General features: G+C 46.4%; 6 protein-coding genes across 6 annotated transcripts; 4 read left to right on the top strand and 2 right to left on the bottom strand.

The window, feature by feature from the left end:
- Positions 1 to 12: 12 nt before the first annotated feature.
- SERLADRAFT_440683 (uncharacterized protein) lies at positions 13 to 1032 on the top strand (the record flags this gene model as incomplete). Its single annotated transcript, XM_007321139.1, has 4 exons — positions 13 to 240; positions 287 to 371; positions 449 to 600; positions 667 to 1032. The coding sequence occupies 4 exons, from the start codon at positions 13 to 15 to the stop codon at positions 1030 to 1032; spliced, it is 831 nt and encodes a 276-aa protein (XP_007321201.1).
- An 861-nt stretch (positions 1033 to 1893) lies between these two features.
- On the top strand, positions 1894 to 3189 carry SERLADRAFT_473768 (uncharacterized protein; the record flags this gene model as incomplete). The annotated part of the gene is made up of 2 exons (XM_007321138.1): positions 1894 to 2921; positions 3004 to 3189. The coding sequence occupies one exon, from the start codon at positions 1917 to 1919 to the stop codon at positions 2880 to 2882; it is 966 nt and encodes a 321-aa protein (XP_007321200.1).
- Positions 3190 to 3795: 606 nt separating this feature from the next.
- On the top strand, positions 3796 to 6196 carry SERLADRAFT_473766 (uncharacterized protein; the record flags this gene model as incomplete). Its single annotated transcript, XM_007321137.1, has 8 exons — positions 3796 to 3862; positions 4033 to 4121; positions 4275 to 4349; positions 4454 to 4953; positions 5020 to 5202; positions 5267 to 5375; positions 5430 to 5630; positions 5697 to 6196. 5 exons carry the CDS (start codon positions 4525 to 4527, stop codon positions 6062 to 6064), a joined length of 1290 nt encoding a protein of 429 aa, XP_007321199.1.
- A 26-nt stretch (positions 6197 to 6222) lies between these two features.
- SERLADRAFT_473761 (glycosyltransferase family 66 protein) lies at positions 6223 to 9442 on the top strand (the record flags this gene model as incomplete). Its single annotated transcript, XM_007321136.1, has 11 exons — positions 6223 to 6487; positions 6545 to 6562; positions 6616 to 6652; positions 6708 to 6907; positions 6975 to 7204; positions 7266 to 7451; positions 7504 to 7711; positions 7763 to 8562; positions 8627 to 8912; positions 8983 to 9157; positions 9222 to 9442. The coding sequence occupies 11 exons, from the start codon at positions 6330 to 6332 to the stop codon at positions 9345 to 9347; spliced, it is 2424 nt and encodes an 807-aa protein (XP_007321198.1).
- A 14-nt stretch (positions 9443 to 9456) lies between these two features.
- On the bottom strand, positions 9457 to 10781 carry SERLADRAFT_473753 (uncharacterized protein; the record flags this gene model as incomplete). Its single annotated transcript, XM_007321135.1, has 7 exons — positions 9457 to 9689; positions 9737 to 9953; positions 10011 to 10160; positions 10221 to 10247; positions 10296 to 10412; positions 10484 to 10522; positions 10584 to 10781. The coding sequence occupies 7 exons, from the start codon at positions 10710 to 10712 to the stop codon at positions 9592 to 9594; spliced, it is 777 nt and encodes a 258-aa protein (XP_007321197.1).
- Positions 10782 to 11184: 403 nt separating this feature from the next.
- On the bottom strand, positions 11185 to 13654 carry SERLADRAFT_362796 (uncharacterized protein; the record flags this gene model as incomplete). Its single annotated transcript, XM_007321134.1, has 15 exons — positions 11185 to 11431; positions 11485 to 11700; positions 11754 to 11858; positions 11914 to 11965; positions 12023 to 12107; positions 12167 to 12348; positions 12405 to 12473; positions 12532 to 12610; positions 12664 to 12673; positions 12744 to 12796; positions 12867 to 12949; positions 13009 to 13208; positions 13261 to 13296; positions 13350 to 13419; positions 13476 to 13654. The coding sequence occupies 15 exons, from the start codon at positions 13652 to 13654 to the stop codon at positions 11258 to 11260; spliced, it is 1593 nt and encodes a 530-aa protein (XP_007321196.1).
- Between the last annotated feature and the right edge of the window lie 5268 nt (positions 13655 to 18922).

Below are 18922 nucleotides of genomic sequence, written 5' to 3'. Positions count from 1 at the left end.
GTGGCTGTGTGAATGAGGGTGCTGGTGGGAGAGGTGGGGGTTGATGGGGGAGAGGTTGGTTGGAGAGGCGACAGAGAGGGCGGAGAGGTTGAGAGAAAGGTTGGTGGAGCGGTCCTGCTGCTGGTTGGGGTAGTAGGTGAAGTGGGAGTGGTCAGAAAGAGAGGAGGGTGGCGAGACGGGAGATGGGAAGGTGGAGGACGGAGAGTGGGGCTGCTGCTGGGGATGTGTGGGGGTGAGGAGGTTGGACCACTGGCGCTGCTGGGAAAAGTCGTTGTTCATCGGGTAGTCCATCGAGTGGGGCGAGGAGGACGACGATGGCGACGATGGCGACGACGACGATGAGAGAGAGAAAGAAAGACGGATCGAGGAGAGTTATGATATTTGAGAGGATGCGTGGTAGTCGCGTTTCGAACTTGCGTGTGTGCACGGACTCGTGCGACGATCTCAGTTTCTTCAGCGATGGTCGACAGCAAGGTTTGCTCTAATGTACGCTGCCTTGCTGTATCCTCGGCACACTCGGCAAAGGCTGTGTGTTATGGCATGTGTACTCGATCTCTGCCACCTCCACCTCCACCACCACCCGTACTCGTCCATGGCTCTGTTCGCCGGCATAGGTCTCTCCTCTCTCCTCTCTCGTACCCATACCCCCCGCTCACCCACTTCTAGCTTGCTTCAGTCGCAACGTGCCCCCTCATCTCATCGCTGCCTGGTGTACGTGACCTCACCGCTCTACGTCCCTGTGTTCGATCGGGCACGCAGATCCGTTCTTCATTCAACAACACCGCTTTATCCAGCGATATCAGAATACTCACCACTCATCTCACAGCCGCACACGGTGGCTCACTGGCACCCACGCCCACACACCGCGCTGCCGCCTCTTTCTTTTTCTGTTCCGGTCCCAATGATCCTTGGCTCTCCAGGTTCGTGCATTCTTTCATTTTCATCCCTTTCCGTCTTCATCCCTCTTCGACGTCCTCGATCCTTGCCTCTTTCGGTACCCTTCTTTTCAACCCCATCACCTCATTTTCTTAACCTATCACCATAAACAAATACCTACCATACCCGTGTAAACCCAGCCTTTGTTCGTCAATTTCATATTTCACGCGCATATATCCTGCTATCTATACACGCTAACAAACTACCTCCTCACATACCCCTTTTTCGTGCTCTATCCAACATCTCCATACGACCTCGACCTCTATATGCGCATACATTCCACCCCTCCTTTCTCTTCTCACTATTCACACCCGTATTCTAACAACTTCCATCAAAGCAGCCTAGTTGCAAACTCAATCGTCGTACGTCCTCCTACCCTCTTCCTTCACTAATTTATTTTTCATTTCTTCTATTCCTGTCCTTATCTTTATATCCCATACCTAATATATAATCATTCACTTTCCATCCCGTTCATCTAATCAGCCCCTCCACGCGTCGTGGATCTCCCATTCCGTCGATGACGCCTTCAAGCTTCCAGTGGCTCAATACGTACTGGACGGTGCGTGTTCCCCTCACTTATTTTTGGTTCTTTGATCTGCGGTGCAAAACCAGCCGCGCATTCAAAGTCCCTCAGCACTGACATTTTCCTACCCTTTTCATCATATCTTCATTGCACCTCCACCGATCTCGATCTCGATCTCATACTCTACTCGCCGCTCACACCAACCGTTGATCGTCCAACACAATCGACCATCAAATGCACGCATCGATCTTTATTTCGGATAAAACAAAAACGGAACAAAACAAAACTTGATTGTATATGAAACGTCAATATGGACCTGAACTCTTCCATATTCGCGCCCCGTACACCTCTTGTATGCTATACGTCGTGTCTATATGTAGAATCGTTCGAGCCATGCAAGATCGAGAAACGGAGGGTGTTGGGGGATGAATGTGATGAGACACTCGTTTCCTCGCTCATGTCCACGGTGACATCCGCGTTGGCGTGCCCAAAGCCAGAACGAAGCGGCGAGCTTGAATTCTACAGGGTCGAGGAACGATCAGACGCTAGAGATCTCGACATGAATGGCAAGGCTGAGATCTGTCCCGGCGGTTTCAAGGTCAAAGTCGAAATAGAAGCGGGGATCGCACGCGGACATGAATGCCAACTTGAAAACGGACAATATGGGTGCGACGATGATGAGCTCGAAATTGAAAGGATGCTCGATGATGAAGAAGTTCAGCCCGAACTTAAACCCAAGCGCTTCATGGAGCAGCACAGGTTATGCAACTATAACCTGTCCGTCCCTGCTGCTCCTGTTAATGGAAAAGAATGCAAACCGAAAAATGCCCTTCCGCTCGATGTGCCAACCAAGGAACAGGAACACCCGTTTGCGCTCAGCTCGGTCCTCGCGTCCCACAGACGCACACGCACGGAACGTGAGTATGAGGTGGGGCGTGAAAAGCCAAGGAGGGAAGACGCATGGACGGTGCGCAAACGCAGGAGCGTCCACTTTGCAGGATTGAGTTCACGCACAGATTCTGGTACGAGTACTGATATCAACACATCGGCACCTCTTCTGCAACTTCCCCAAGTAAACCAAACCCAAGAAACGCACACGTGGGATTTTCTCTATGACCTAGCTCGCGATGAAAACGTCCAGGACAGGATGGACCGGTATATGGTTGATGATGCAGGGGTGTTGAGGCTCGACATGAGAGACGTGTTGCGCGTTGCGAGGGATGGTGCTGATGCTAACCGCGATCATGGCCTTGGTAGGTTGGGAGGTGGTAGAATGGGAGAGTGTGTGAACCCGACATTGTTTGTACTGGGTGCGGAGGTTGGTGGAAAGAAATTTGGATATGGCGGGAAAAGGAAGGATAAGGACCAAAGTAAGGCCAAGGTCAGGGGAAGGAATGTTAGGCCTATCACTGTGAGGACGTGATTGGGTGAATATGTTTGAGGGTAACAAGTCTCAAAGGAGGTACTTTTTTTTTGTTCATTTTCTTGGTGGTAAGAATCGTTAACATCATTTAATTTCGTTTCCCCCGCTCCCTTCGTCGTAGTCTCAAGAACTGTCAACATGTCAACTTCTGATTATGGGGTTTATGTAAGCTATTCTGCGTTACTGTACGATAAAGTACTATGTATGCGTTCAGGGATTGGAGGTGGTTTTCTGCTTTTATGTGCCTAGCTTAGTAGCTGTGTAACTATAGATGTATCACTTGAATGTTGATGCATTGGACATGGTATCTGATAAGATAAACGCATGATCTATCTTATCTAACACAGCCCCGTAAAACAAATTTTGTAAGGTTCAAGATGAAGAGAATTGCAGAGGTCAGCGTCGTTCTTGATTATCACTGGGAGAAGTATCTCCACAGTATTCACTATCAGGCGCTCATGAGAAGATAAGTACGATTGGGAAGTCAATGTGACACATTGATAACGACAAAGACTCTCGACCCACCTCCATCTCCCTTGCCTCGCAGCTCAGGGCTGAGTTGAGTTGTCACGGTGTGCCCTCATACGTACGTCGAGCGCTAAGCTATATGACTCGGGTTTCACTGACATCATCTTTGTCTGCTAAAGTTTGCGTCTGGTTCTTTTGGCCCGATTGGAGCATAACCTTAGGCTTTGTTTTGGTTGTGAATGCTCTACCAGTGAACTCAACTTCAGCACACTCGTCGTCTCCAAGTAACTTGACCTCACATTATGTCCAACTCAACCACTAGCATTCTATTCACCCTCCCTTTCTCGTTCCAGTTCCCCAAAACCTTTTCATTCCCACAAATTCTTGACAACTTGAACCTCTTCTCTCTGGTCAGCCTTGAGCGGCGTGATACCACGCTGTTGGCGGGTGTTCTAGTGACAGCTACTCCATTTCTATATTATTATGGAGATGACATATTGCGGTTTATCAAAGTAAGTTTGCTTTAACGGGTCTCGCTTTTATCCCTCAAACTCGTCTTTGGCTCTACTATCTACTATCACCAATTCCCCGGTCCTCATTAGTTCTAATTCTCTCATCGTGGTGCTCTATGAGATGGTCAAGTAAGCAGTGATGCTGATTTCATTTGTGGGACGTGGTATAGGTCGTGTTGTCTCAACTAGGTCTTGGCAGTGGTCTCGTAAGCGTCCCAGGGCCCTCGACCGACACGCGGTTTTTGAGATTCTCGCATGGGTGAGTTGTCTCAACTTCTCTCTCTCTTCCTTGAATCGGTGTTGATGAATGATGGTGGAGGTGGATAATTACTATTTTCATTTTCGACCCACATTTCTCGAATGTTTGGACAACTTGAGCTCGAATCTGACATGTTTTATTTGTTCCTTGAAGCGACGTGATGACAACCGACTACCTCAAAGCGTACGGGCCATTGTACAAGATATTCTCTGGCTCGATGACAGAGCTGTAAGTCCTTCTTTATACACCTTAGAAAACGCATCGTTCCGCTTCCTTTCTTGAACCCGTGCCTAGTAAACTGGTTGGCTGATGATGACTTGGATAACTTGTAGCGTTTTGACACACCCTGAGGACGTACAGTCGTTTTACCAGGGGGACGCGAAGGCCCACCCGAAGATGCCAAATGTTGGGTTTGGGCACTATATGGGCCGGTATGTCCCTTTCCTCTGTTCTGTCCTCCCCTCCCTCCCTCTCATCCCCACCTCCCACACATAACGTCTCTAATCAATACATTAACCACATACGTAACACTAATCAAATGCACTCATCGACCAGAATCCTCGGTGAATGCGTGGGTTTCAAACACACTGATGACTGGCGACGTATTCGATCACACACAGATCGCCACTTCACGGCTTCAATTGCTATAGAATCTATCCCCGTATTGATGAAGGATGTGAAAGAATGGTTTGATGGACTGGAGGGGAAGGGATTTATCAAACCAATCAGCGAGAAAGGGAAGAAGATGGAGGTGATGGCATCGGATTTGTTCTGGGATATCCCGTTTAAGATGATTTCGAAAGTCATCTTTGGGGAGATGTTAGATGACAACGTAAGTTATTCATTCCCTCATTCACGCGAGACTGACAGGCCATTTTTTTTTCCCCCTTCATTTCAGCTCTTCAAAGAACTGTGGAGCTACAATGGACTGCATGAGCGGCTGATGATGACAAGTTTCTTCGGGAAGCTGGAGCAGTGGGCCTTGTCTTCGTATCTTCCGACGGCGGCGAATCGTGATATGGCGGCGTTCCAACGAGGGTGGGGAGATTTGCTGAAGAGGGTTAGTAACGAGGCTTACGAGGTGTGTTCCTTTGTGTGGAACTTGTGTCTTCGTTCATTGAATATGTATTACTTGGATATTTTAGAAGGGCATATTTATGCCTGTTGGCGAGATGTATAAAAAGGTCCTAGACGGAGAGATGACGTTTCCCGAGTTCACCCATACGATCGATGAGACGTTGTTCACCAACATTGGTAGGCATTTTTATTTGGATTATAATTAGCTGTTATAACTGTTGCTTTTTCTAGATGCTACAACTGTCTCGATCATGTGGGCGGTGACTCTTGTAGCGCAGCATGAGGAAGTGCAAGAACGTTTGTTGAGCGAGATCGCGCAGATATGGGAACCTGAAGGAGATGAGGAGGACCAGTTGAACCTGTACTTGAAGAGGACGGATACGCTGCTCCACCACTGTTATATGGAGTCTGGAAGGCTGCGTCCTATCTTGTGTGAGTACCACTCTGATGTCAGATTCCATATTTTCTCACCAAGCACGGGCTGCTCGGTAACGATAGTTTACTCCATGTCTGAACAAACCGCCGACTCAAAGGTCATCCGCGGACACGTCATCCCAGCGGAAACGTCCATTCTCATCAATGGCCACGCGCTCAACCGCGTCTCTCCCATCTGGAGTCCTGACGGGGATGTTTTCCGTCCCGACCGTTTTGCCTCACTTTCACCCGCTGTTTACCGCTACTCGTTCTGGCGATTTGGGATGGGTCCGCGGAAGTGCCTTGGGATGCATTTTGCAGACAAGGTTGTAAAATGCTGCTTGTTCGAGAGTGTTAGGAGATATAAGATTAGTGTGCGGGGCGAGGTAGATGTGAGGAGGGATAGATTTGTGCAGATGCCTCTGGCGACACTTGTTTTTGAGCGTCATTAGGATTTATGGTGCTCTGGAGGGACATGGTGTCAATGTACTTGTGTTTCTTGCTTTTATGTCTGGCTGGCTATTTGTATGTACGATGCACCGAATATGTGTGATTAGCTAATAGCGAGTCTATTTTTGGGTGTTACAGCGGTCGCAGTCGATTCTGAATTGGACACGTCGACTTTCCGTTCCACTCGAAATTGCCCTTTTTCTGTTTTACACCACCCACCACTGGTTTTCTTTTCTTTATACGTCGTCGATTGTCTGTCCAAAGGCCATGACAGAGGCCTACCCACTCCCTTCACACCTTTCGCCGGCGACGGTCGCCAATACCGCTTCACTTCTGCGTATCGTTGCATTAGCTTTAATATCTGGTGCTGCCATTGCTTCACGTCTCTTTGCTGTCGTCAATTTCGAAAGTATCATTCATGAGTTGTGCGTATGTTCCCTTACTCAATTTGCTGCTCGTCTCACCCTTTGTCTTCCCGCCAGCGATCCATGGTTCAATTAGTTAGTACTACCAACTTAACTAGCTAATATTTTGTGAGCTGAGCACAATACAGTCGCGCCACTAAAGTATTGGCCTCACAAGGCTTCTATGTATGCTCACTTCTGCAACTCTTTCATGTTCTGTGTCCTCACCGAGAGATTGTAGGAATTCTGGAATTGGTTCGACCCCACAGCCTGGTACCCTCTAGGTCGAGTGGTTGGTGGAACTATCTACCCAGGACTCATGGCCACCAGTGGTGTTATTTACAATTTCCTCCACGCACTGAACTTGCCCGTCGATATTAGGAACGTCTGCGTTCTTCTTGCACCCGGCTTCAGCGCCCTCACCGCGTGGGCTACCTATATGTACGTGATTCTTGTCTCGGCGTCAAAAAGTGGAGTAATGTGAATGGACCTTGGGTTTATCTCATAGGTTCACGAAAGAGTTGAAAGATGAAAGCGCCGGTCTCCTTGCTGCGGCTTTCATTGGTATCGTTCCCGGATATATCTCCCGTTCCGTCGCCGGCTCTTACGACAACGAGGCTATCGCTATCTTCCTCTTGATGTTCACGTTCTTCAGCTGGATCAAGGCCTTGAAGCAGGGAAGCGCGTTCTTCGGGACTATAGCTGCCGTTTTCTACTTTTACATGGTGGCCGCGTGGGGTAAGCGGATATTATATCGTCCGTAGTCGTACGTGGATCTCATGGTGTTAATTTACACTAGGTGGTTATGTGTTCATCACGAACATGATTCCTCTCCACGCTTTGGTTCTGTTACTCATGGGCCGCTTCACGAGCCGCTTATATGTCGCGTACTCGTCGTGGTATGCCATCGGTACCCTCGCGAGTATGCAGGTCCCTTTTGTAGGTTTCCAACCCGTACGAACGAGTGAACATATGGCTGCTCTTGGTGAGTACAAGCTAATTTTGGCAATGTCTGTGCGGCCTCTGAATATATGCAGGTGTATTTGGACTATTGCAGATTGTTGCCTTTGCACAGCTTGTTCGCGCTCACCTTTCCTCTAAACAATTCCAAAACCTCCTTTTTGTCTCTGTCATTGCCGCCGGTATACTCGGTGCTTTAGGAATTGTCGGTGCTACTTACAAGGGTTGGATCGCTCCCTGGACTGGCCGTTTTTACTCCCTCTGGGACACAGGCTATGCCAAAAAGTGAGGGTCATCTGTATTTTCGCCTGAATCTTAGCTGACAAACATGCCTAGATACATTCCAATCATCGCATCCGTGTCTGAGCATCAACCAACCGCATGGCCCTCATTTTTCATGGATTTACATTTCTTGATGTTCCTTTTCCCAGCAGGTGTCATCCTCTGCTTCCGCGAATTCCGCGATGAGCATCTTTTCGTGATCATCTATTCACTCATGGCCAGCTACTTTGCAGGGGTGATGGTCCGGTTAATGTTGACACTCACCCCCGTCGTGTGTGTGTCTGCGGCAGTTGCTCTGTCTACACTCTTGGACACGTATCTTGATCCGAAGGAGCCCGATACTGCGAACGATAGCAATAATGAGAGTGATGCCGGAACTGTCGCATCAAATGGCGCTTCAACTAGCGCTGCTACATCCTCTTCGAAGAAAACGAAGAAAGACAAGGAAAAAGTGGCTCAAGCTCCTGCTGGTGGTGCATTAGGCAACTTGGTCACTGGCGTTGCTTCATCTGCTGTAGCGGCGAAGAAGGGAGAGAAGGCTTTCGCCGCTAAAGGCATATTTGGACTTGATACTCGTTTTGCCGTTCTTATCAATGTGTTGGGCATGTTGTTCTTCTTCGTCGTGCACTCTACATGGGTAACATCGAACGCGTATTCATCTCCCTCTGTTGTGCTTGCCTCGCATAACCCGGATGGAAGCCAGAACATTATTGATGACTTCCGCGAGGCGTATTATTGGTTGCGTCAGAACACTGCTGAAACAGCTGTTGTCATGAGTTGGTGGGATTATGGGTACCAGATTGCAGGTATGGCTGATAGGCCGACATTGGTCGACAATAACACCTGGAACAACAGTAAGTTTTTTTCCAGACGAATCACCTCAACTTGCTCAGCAATGACCTCCATTTCTATTTATAGCCCATATCGCCACAGTAGGAAAGGCCATGTCGAGCAGCGAGGAAGTTGCATACCCAATCCTGCGCAAACATGACGTCGATTATGTTCTTGTCATCTTCGGTGGCCTCGTCGGGTACTCAGGCGACGATATCAACAAGTTCTTATGGATGGTTAGGATCGCACAGGGTGTTTGGCCCGACGAGATACAGGAGCCGAATTACTTCACTGCTACCGGAGAGTACAGGGTTGACGATCAGGCCTCGCATGCGATGAAGAACAGCCTGATGTACAAAATGTCGTATTACCGGTGAATATCCTTCGTTCTACCTACCTTGGACAAATGCTGATAAACCGTTCCTATGCTTTGTATCATGTAGTTTCGCAGAACTCTTCGGAGGCAGCCAAGCTCAAGATCGCGTCCGTGGACAAATTATGCCGCAAACTGGCCCGACTCTCGATTGTCTCGGTGCGTATTATTTCGATTACTCGTCATTTCTTCAAGTTCTGATGCGCTTTCGTGCAGAGGAAGCATTTACATCAGAGAACTGGATAGTAAGTTTATTTCACATCGCAGGGAAACACAAAGAATAACGTTGTTGATGCCGCCTTATTATAGGTCCGTATTTACGAAGTCAAAAAAGAAGACTTACTGGGTCGCGATCTCAAAAGTGCAAACGCTTTCGAGCAAGGAAAGAAGCGCAAGCGCACCAAACCTCTTTCGAGACGGAAAGCTATCGTGTAAAAGTATTTCTAGTGCCATAAAAAATACATGTTCGTTTTGTTGCATTTCCATTCAGTTGCTTGAATGCACGTCGAAAATAAACGAATGAAGCTCCCAATTCCTTGCATAAAGTGGTTAAGCAACTTGATATTGATACAGTGATGACCATATCGTCAGTGTCATTCTGTCTTACATTTTTGCTTTCAAACTAAATGTCATGCATGTCACTGAATTACAATATATAATGGTCATCTAATGGTTGCAACTACAGTTCATCCCTCGGAGACTCCTGTCTCATATAATCAGCTGTCCCATCCAAAATTGAATCGAAAAACTGGGACAGAGGTTCGAATTTGTTCAAGCCTAGACATGTGTTAAAAGAGATATGCACAGTTCGCAAACAATCATACCGTCATATAATTTAGGTTCTTCAGAACCAGCCAGATAGACGAGGACCTTTGACTGTTTTTCCTCGGCCTCGAAACCCAATGTAGCAGCAGTATTTCCGCTAGGATCACTGTGATGACCGAACGAGAGTTTTTTCCAGTAGTTATTTCCTAGAACTTGCCACAGTAGAGGCGATTTCTTATCCTTGTTGAGGAGAATGACGCGAGGAGAATAGGAGTTCTGCAGAGGACGTCGACTGAAATCCTGAAACGACAACTGGGAAGTAAACGTGCCTACCTTGCCCGCCCAAGTAGAAATGTCATTTGAAGTAGGTAGGTTTTTTACTTTGTTAGGTACGCCATCGGATGCCCAACGGATGATCCTTCCAGACGTTCGCTCTTGTTGGTTGTAGTCTTTGGCGGGTGCTTGATTTCCACGAGGGAATAACTTTCGTTTCAGTAATGTTGAGTATATTTCTGCTGACAGCAATGGTACGGCAGTTCAAACCTTAACTGTAGGGAACCCTTGGACACCCTGCTAGCTGTCAGCAATGGTATTGAATAAATGGAATGACCAACATACCTGATCGGCACACAGCCTTTTGTTACTCTCAACGTCACAATCGACGGCATAGAGAGGAACGAGGGGGTGTAGACTTTTAGCAGCTTTACTATACTCCGGAGCCATTCTTTGACAATGCTATAATGGAATCGATCCTGTATCAGTCACGGTCCCTTCCCTCGCGGTCCAGAGAACAGACAAAAGCTTACCCCACACCACGGGGCGACGAAGGCAACGACGCTGGTACGCTGGTTAGTGCTTTTGTTTAGAGACTGTAGAAATCGATCCGGATAGATGAGGTGACTTTACGTTTTCTTTCATGGCCTTTCTGAAACCCTTTGGATCCAGCATCTTAACTTGCGTGTTTGACGGGAAAATGGCAGCAGAGACCAATGCTGGTAAGAGAGCATAAACGAAAGTGATTAAGGACAACTTCATCGTTGCGGAAAACTGAGGTCTCGAAACAAATAATAGATCAGGAGAGTGGTAAGATGTAGAAACGGTCGCATGACGGCCACGAAACATGCATCCAAAAAAGGTGTGCCGCCACGTCACAGATTAGTTACAACGTACTCATCAAAAATAAATCAGTGGCCAACGTGGGGATCGAACCCAAGACCTTCGCGTTATTAGCACGACGCTCTAACCAACTGAGCTAGTCGGCCATAGGTTCATCTGGTTCTAGATACATCCATGAGACTCATCGTCCTATCTGGCTATCTTTCCCCTCCAAGTTAGCACACGACAACGACTTATGTGTGTACTCGTAGGCCATATTTGCACCCTAGGTTTCATGTCGTCGAAACACTTGTCATCTCGCCTGACCGCACGTTTAAGATAATCTCTTTACTATCCTCGTTCACCACCTCATGGCGACCGACTTGCATGACATCAAAGTACTGCTGTTTTGCCTAAAGCACGATTCCAATTCTAATTTTATATTAAAAATTCAAGTGTATCTACCTCTATCAATAACAAACCATCTACGACGAAAGAGTGCAATTAACACCCTTGGCAATCGCCTGACCCAAAGTCGCGTTGACGTGGTTGAAAATCGCGCACTGCTTATCCTTGATGGACTGGTCAGTGGCAAGACCGAGATGTCCAATGACATTGGAGATCAAGTTTGCCTGGTCATTCGCGGAAAGACCGTTCCACTATAGGTAATCGCGTTAGCAGGCAGGTATATCACCAAGACATCACCACTCACGAAGATACGGGGCAAGTCAAAGTCGATCTCAGAAGGCGTGCTGAGGTACTGGAGGGCAGTACCAGTCCAAACGGTGTGGTTCTCGTTTGGGTAGGGGTTCGGCTCAACGTTCAGAGGGTCTTGCTGAGAAACGAAGTTGGGACGTTTGCCCTGGTTGTTGAAATTCATGAAACCGTCACGCAGGAAGTTGGCAGTGGGGTTCAGAGGGCAGTTGATCTAGATGATATTTTTTAGTATTCAAACATTCAGGGGGTAATTAGGAAACGTACGGGGAGCTGCTTGTGGTTGACACCAATGCGGTAACGTTGGGCGTCACCGTAGGCAAACAAACGAGCTTGGAGCGTGGGGTCAACCGAGGAGTCCAAACCGTTGGGCTGTCAACGTCATCATATATAAGTCGAATCCCAAAGACGGAATGCAAGGACCAACCATCTGAGAGGGGTCGAATCCGATCTGCTCAATCTCAGCGAAGAAGTTGGTGCTATAATTCGCGACGCGTTACAACGAAGACATAACAAGTAGAGCGAATATCACTTACGGGTTCTGGTTAAGCACAATACGGCCGACTTCCTGGAGAGGGACATCATCGACGAGCCATTCCTTGGTAAGATCAAATATATTGTCTGTGGGGTAGAAGTAACTTAGCACGAATGGCAACGTGAATAGTACGTCTTAAGCATACACTTGTACGCCTCAGCCTGACTAGGGGTCATAGTCTGGAAGTAGATGGTCCAGCTTGGGAAGTCGCCAGCCTCAATGGAGTCAAAGAGATCCTGGACACCAAAGTCGGGGTTCTGGCCAGCCTGCAAGACGGCCTCAGCTTCAGTGTTGTTCTTCACGCCCTGGTCGGTGTAAGCCGAGATCCTGAGAGAGGAAGGGTTGTAGTCGACAGACATGAGAGAAAACTATTCAATACTCACTTGATATAAACGAAGCTACCATCAGCTTTGATAGCACGGAAGGTGTTGCCACTCCAAGCGTTCATATGTCTATCAGCCAATAATAAGAAAACCTACATCCACTGACGAAGCAACGACACAAACTGACCTGAAGCCGTAAGGGGTACCCAAGTCGGACATGGTACGCATGACCTGATAGATCGATTCGTTGTTTCCCGAGAGGTAATCTAGATTGGCCTGAGTCTAAATTGATGAAAATAAGGTTATAACCGCCACGTACCCCAGAAGTTCTAAATATTGCGATTCGACAGAATCAGTTAAGTGCGAGGCACAATGAAAAAAGAATCTAAAAATATTTACGTTCTTGTTCAACAGGTTGGTTTGAGGCTCGCGCTTCTGCGAACGAATGAAATCTAGAAAAGAAAATCACCAAGGTGGCAGCAAATCAACTGAAGTCGTCATAAGTATCAACACCTGACTAACGGGGGAATTTAACGGGGTCACGGAGCCAGAAAACAGGGTGGTTAAGGAAAACCCAATCAAGGATACCCTCATCCGTGCGCATCCTACAAAAGATACAAAATCTCATGGGAAACAATCTGCCAACGAAATGAAGGGACCTTACTTGAAAGCAGCGCCGCGAAGGTCTCTGACACTGTCAGCGTTACCGAGGTTACCGGCAATGGTTGAGAAACGTGCAGTCAGAGGAGTACGCTTTCCGACAGTCGAGAAAAGATCAGCCATGCTGTAGTTGGCACCAGTCGTGGTGGTGACTTCAAAGTACCCATGGGCTCCTCCACCTTTAGCGTGAACAGTACGTTCAGGCTACATATAGAAGTTAGATAAAGGCCATGCACATGCTTGAAATTTAGCTTACCACACGCTCACGAACGAAGTGAGCAATTTGTTCAATCTATTTCTCCACGGTCAATTCAGACTCGACAGGGATAAAGCGATTTCATTTACCAGATTGGTAGACTGCAGGAGAAGGGGTCCAGTGGTTCCCAAACGGTCCGCATACAGTGGGTTGGGATAACTGCATGTCAATCAGGACATGAATGACATCCGCAGCGTGCAGGTGAAGAAACTTACGGCTGACCACCTGACAGCGTGTACTCAAGCTTAGAGGCGGGATCGTTATACAGCGTATCCTGCTCGTTTGGTCCATCAAAGATGTCAAAGGGAGTGCTGGAGGTGTCTCGCTTTTCAGCAGAAGCGGCGGCGCTGGCCAAACTAGAAACGAAAAGGGCTGGAAAGGCTGCGAACCGCATTGCCTACTCTTGTGTCAGGTGGAGGGAAGGTACTTCTGGAGGGAAGACATCGAAAGCGACCGCCTTATAACGGCTGACGGAAACGTCAATGGAGATGACTTATTGGGGTAGCTGATAAATTTACCTTACAACCTTGACAACAGAAATCGTCTTTTCGCCGCTGGCAGGGATCCATGAAGTTTGATATGAGTCCCCTGAAAGTGAAGCGGTTGATTCGTTTGCGTTCCATCATGTAAAATTGCGATCATAGTCTTTTCAAAGGGGTAAGCGGTCCGCTTTTTTTCCTGTCTCGAAAGGTGATAGTCACGTTGTAGACGAGAATAGAGCTTAGTAGTCAGGCTAGCTAAGATTTTATTGCAAGACACAGGATAGTCTACTTGTCCAATTAAACGGTGTCGGAAGGCATTCGTGGTGGATCCTGCGCTTAAAGCAAGCGAAATAAAGCTTGGACAGAACATTAGCACAGGAAACTAAACAAATACTGGCAGACGCAGCGTTGACTTACTAGATTGACGAAAAGATGAGTCCGTAGTTAACGCTGTGAGTGAAGAAGCCAAGGCTATAAGTTTGAGCGCGCGGCAATCGAAACGTCGGTACTTGGGCGGCAAGAGGTGGTTTCTCTGGTCGCTTAGCTTGATCGTGCCGTCGGCCTCACAATGCGGAGACTGAAACAAAAGAAGGTCAGCGATCCAGTGAGTCGCAGCCGCCGTCTAAAGACTTTAAAGTCTTGATGAGTCGTCTTGGATTTAACCCAGGTGAAATGTGTTTATAATGTTCAAAATTTACTTGGGCATTTTATTGTTTTGCAAAATCTGCCATGTAAATTGTAGCGGCGCGAGGCGCCAATCCCCGACTCCGGTTTTGATTACCAAGAAAAAACAGTGTGTTTCAATTAAGCAGCAGTAGTTACATCATTTTTAGTAAGTAATGATCCCAAGATAATCAATGTGGTTACAAAAGCATCAAGAAATGGAAAGAACCCGAGGGCGACCTTATTTTACTGTGTAAAAAGAATATTTGTTGGACAAATGGAAGCGATATTTGTCAAAAGGAATGGTGAAGGGGATTTGGAAAGAGCACATAATTGAGGAGCAGACTGCAATGATAGCGAAGCATGCTGGGACAAGAAATGAGCCAGAATAGCCGACACGGCAGAATAGCGATTTTGTTTTTCCAGCGACTGACCAGATTGTTGTAACACTCTAGAAGAAACAGCTAGAAGAATAGGAGCTGGGAGAGATAATAGTAGAGAGGAATAATGATCGTACCCATAATTTAACCAACACGGATCGTCATTCAACACTCGAAGAGCAGCATCAGAAATTTCAGAAAAATCAAATTTATTATTATCAAGTTTATCATTATGCACCAACATAGACATATGAGAATACATGATTAACTGGAATAGCGAAATCAGCAGAACAGCAGAAGATGATTGGAGAAACTCACTGGAATGAAAATCCCTGAAGGTTGAGGACTCTAGATAAAAAAATGGATAGGGACAAAGTTGGTCCCGAGAGCCTGAGGATTGATGAGAAGGATATCTCTAAAGGACTATAACATTATAGATAGATAAGATTCAATCTGTCTATATACAGTATTTCACGTGACCTCGGTGGTATTTGCAGAGTGATAGACAGAGAGGCTGATTTTTGCAGCCGACGAAACCCTCCTCAACTAACATTTGAGCCGGGGAAATGCCTAAAATGACAGTGCAAATATGTACTTTTTGGTTCATGTGTTCAGTCATACTAAGATAAAGATTTTCATTCCCATTCTGGTAGTGACTGAAATAAGTCATTTCAAGGCCAATGAAACGTGTTGCCCACTGATCACCTAGTAATCACATATTCAGTGTACAACATCAGTGCATACAGTATATTTTACAGTGGTCTATTCACACTCAATACTATCTGTTACCTGTGAAATTATAGTAATTATATGCAAAATTCTTGATCTAAGTTCTGGAAGTCAGGAAAAGATCTAGCTTTAACAAAGAAGGCACATATGCTGTCCCAGTGGATATTTTGCAGTGTCACAGTGCCAGGGTGCACAAGGATAGGCCAACAGACCTCTTTAGTCAAGTGCGGGATATTGAATGTATTGAAGAACTTCCAAGCTTTGATGAACCAGAGGATAGCATATGAATCAGTCCACTGGCCATTTAGACCATCTGCTAGGACCAGCCTTTTCTTTGAGTTACACCGCTGTTTTTCCCTCCTCAGCCTCTCTGTTTGAGACAGTTGCACAGTTTACTAGTACCAGTTTGCACATGTGAAAACCAGCTCATCCATTTAAACAACTGGTTGTTACATTGCTGCTCTGGTTTTTGAAGGTCAAGGTAGCCCAAACATAGCACACAGCCTTGTAGTTCCTAGCTCTTTTATCCTTTGAATCCGACTCGGTTTCAAAACAGGCTGTTGTCGCCCAATTAGGGATGTTGTCGCCCAATTGGGTTGTCTGTTCCTGAGAAATGTCGCCTATTTTTCAGAGTCGTCGCCCATTATGGATGTTGTCTCCCAATTGGGTTGTCTATTCCTGGAAAATGTTGCCTATTTCTCAGTGTTGTCGCCCAATATGGGTGTTGTCGCCCAGTTAAGCATGTTGTGTCCCAATAACTATACTCCCCCGCGGACACATTGAACAAGGTCTATTAGTCAATAAGTGTGCTCCGGTTTGTGAAGCTTCAAGGCCGATGTTTATTTGTGCAGCCACCACCCGCGGAAGGCAGGAGAAGCATCCGCGGGCCATTATCTATCACTCCCAGTACAAGCATTCTGACATAATAAACAGTAGAACAAAAGAAATCTTATTCATGTATCTACGGGTCAAAAAGCACGCTCCGGTTTCTGAAGCTTCAAGTCTGAGTTTATTTGCAAAGCCACCACCCGCGGGAGACAGGAGAAGCATCCGTGGGCCATTATATATCCCTCCCAGTACAAGCATTCTGAGATAATAAACAGTAGAACAAAAGAAATCTCACTCATGCATCTATGGGTCAAAAAATGTGCTCCGGTTTTTAAAGCTTCAAGTCCGGGTTTATTTGCGCAGCCACCACCCGCGGAAGGCAGGGGAAGTATCCGCGGGCCCTTATCTACAACTCCTAGTACAAGCACTCTGACAGAATCAGCAATAGAACAAAAAGAAAATCAGCCATCTGTCTATCAGCAAAAAGTGCGCTGTTACGATCTCTATTGGACATTTAAGGACTACTCATTTCTTTTTACTCATCGGTTATACCATCTGACCGATGACTCATTTCCTTCACGTACACTTCCGTTCCTCTCGCATTCACAGTACCTATTATAGTACTTAGTCCTCAACAGACGGACCTGCCCTAGATAGGACCTAACTCCTATCACCGATTCCTTTCCATTATAAATACCATGTAACAGCAGTAGTATTCTCTAATACGATTCTACGCAGTTTACGCCTACAAAGCTAGACTCCTAAGATCAGACTTCTATTCAGAAGAAGACCAACTCCCGTTGGAAAACCTCCACTCAGAACTACGTTCTCGAACTTGTCTTTGGATAAGTCTCTTTACAAACCTCGACGAACCCTCAGACTTTGTTAAGCACTTCGTGCGTAACATGCGCTCCGGTTTTTGAAGCTTCAAGTCCGGGTTTCATTGCACAGCCACCACCCGCGGAAGGCAGGGGACGCATCCGCGGGCCATTATCTACAACTCCTAGTACAAGCACTCTAACAGAATAAGCAATAAAGCAAAAAAAATCTCACTCATGTATTTACGGGTCAAAAAGTGCGCTCCGGTTTTTGAAGCTTCAAGTCTGACTTCAAATGTACAGCCACTGCTCCGCACCCGCGGAACAAGCATGCAAGGGCTATTATCTATGACTCCAAATACACAGACTGTAATGAAATAAACTGTAGAGAAAAAAAAGTCTCAGTTATCTGTTTATCAGTCAAAAAGCGTACTCCAGTTTGTGATGCTCTGAGTCCGGGTTGACATGTACAGCTATAAATCCGCGCCCGTGGACAGAGCATGTGAGAGCTATTATCTATGACTCCCAGTACAAGAGCTATAGTAAAATAAACATCAGAAAAAGAAAATCTCATTCATGCATCCATGGGTCAAAAAGTGTACTCTGGTTTTTGAAGCTTCAAGTCCAGCTTTAAATGTGCAGCCACCGCTCCGCACCCGCGGACAAGGCATGTGAGTGCTATTATCTATGACTCCCAGCACTCAGACTGTAATGAAAAAAACAGTAGAAAAAAACAAAAGTCAGTCATCTGTCAATCATAGTCATACTACCTGTGATAAGGAAATGTGGCATAAGGCAGCGGTGAATAATTCTGTTCAAATAGCAAGTACATCCCAGCCAAGCACACAAGTAGTACCAACAAACTCCAGGATCACTCTGAGTCACCAAATAAACCAGTACCCACAGTCAAAGTCAAGGTTGCCAATACGTGAAATTCCATCAGATAGTGGATTTCAAAGACAAAGAATGATACAGAGCCCACGTGCAATCTGCCCCATACATGGACAATATCAAGGTACTAAATGACACAAAATAATACAAAAGTCATTCAAGAAAAATCAATGCAAAGTCCGTCCTGGATGGGAATCCATCGAAGATGACAGAGGGTAATTGATCGTACCACAGATGGTGACCCCAGTGCACAAATCACTCCACTGCAAGCCCAGGAATATACCAACGATGCTCAGGATCATCACAAACAAAGCCAATGCAAAATGTAGCAAAAGTGAGTCAAAAGAAAAACAGGACTTTTACCAAAAGCCGGGGGGAAATCAATCATACGCTAGTTAGAATCAGCGTCGGGAATGTAGTGATAAGCCCCCCTTGGGGGGTTGGGGGGGCCTGGTTAATATGTTAGAGTAGGACAACCACAAATACCAACAACACACAACAAAGCAAAGCAAAAAGTACGAACCAACCAAGTCACTGACAGTTCCCTTGGCCAAATCACCACTGCCATGCACCGTTGATTCAGACCAAATACAAGTCAAGGTGGACAACAAATCCACGCAATCCCTTGCAAAATATCTGGACAATGTTCATGACATCAAGGTGACAAAATAGACAAAAACATCAAAAATAACTCAAGAAAGAACAGGACAAAGTCTGGCCCAGAAAGGGGACCAACTGCAGATGTCAAATTATCCATACATGTTGCACTATCCCTGGGTATACTATCAACCAAGTCCGGAACAACAGAAGCCAAAACAAACAAGATGTCCACACACAAAAGTCAAATCACAGACAAAAGACAAGACAGAAC

This window comes from Serpula lacrymans (assembly GCF_000218685.1).
Source record: "Serpula lacrymans var. lacrymans S7.9 unplaced genomic scaffold SERLAscaffold_10, whole genome shotgun sequence".
NCBI classification, from domain to species: domain Eukaryota; kingdom Fungi; phylum Basidiomycota; class Agaricomycetes; order Boletales; family Serpulaceae; genus Serpula; species Serpula lacrymans.
Note: the sequence above shows the minus strand (reverse complement) of the source record. Positions and strands in the feature narration are given on the sequence as shown.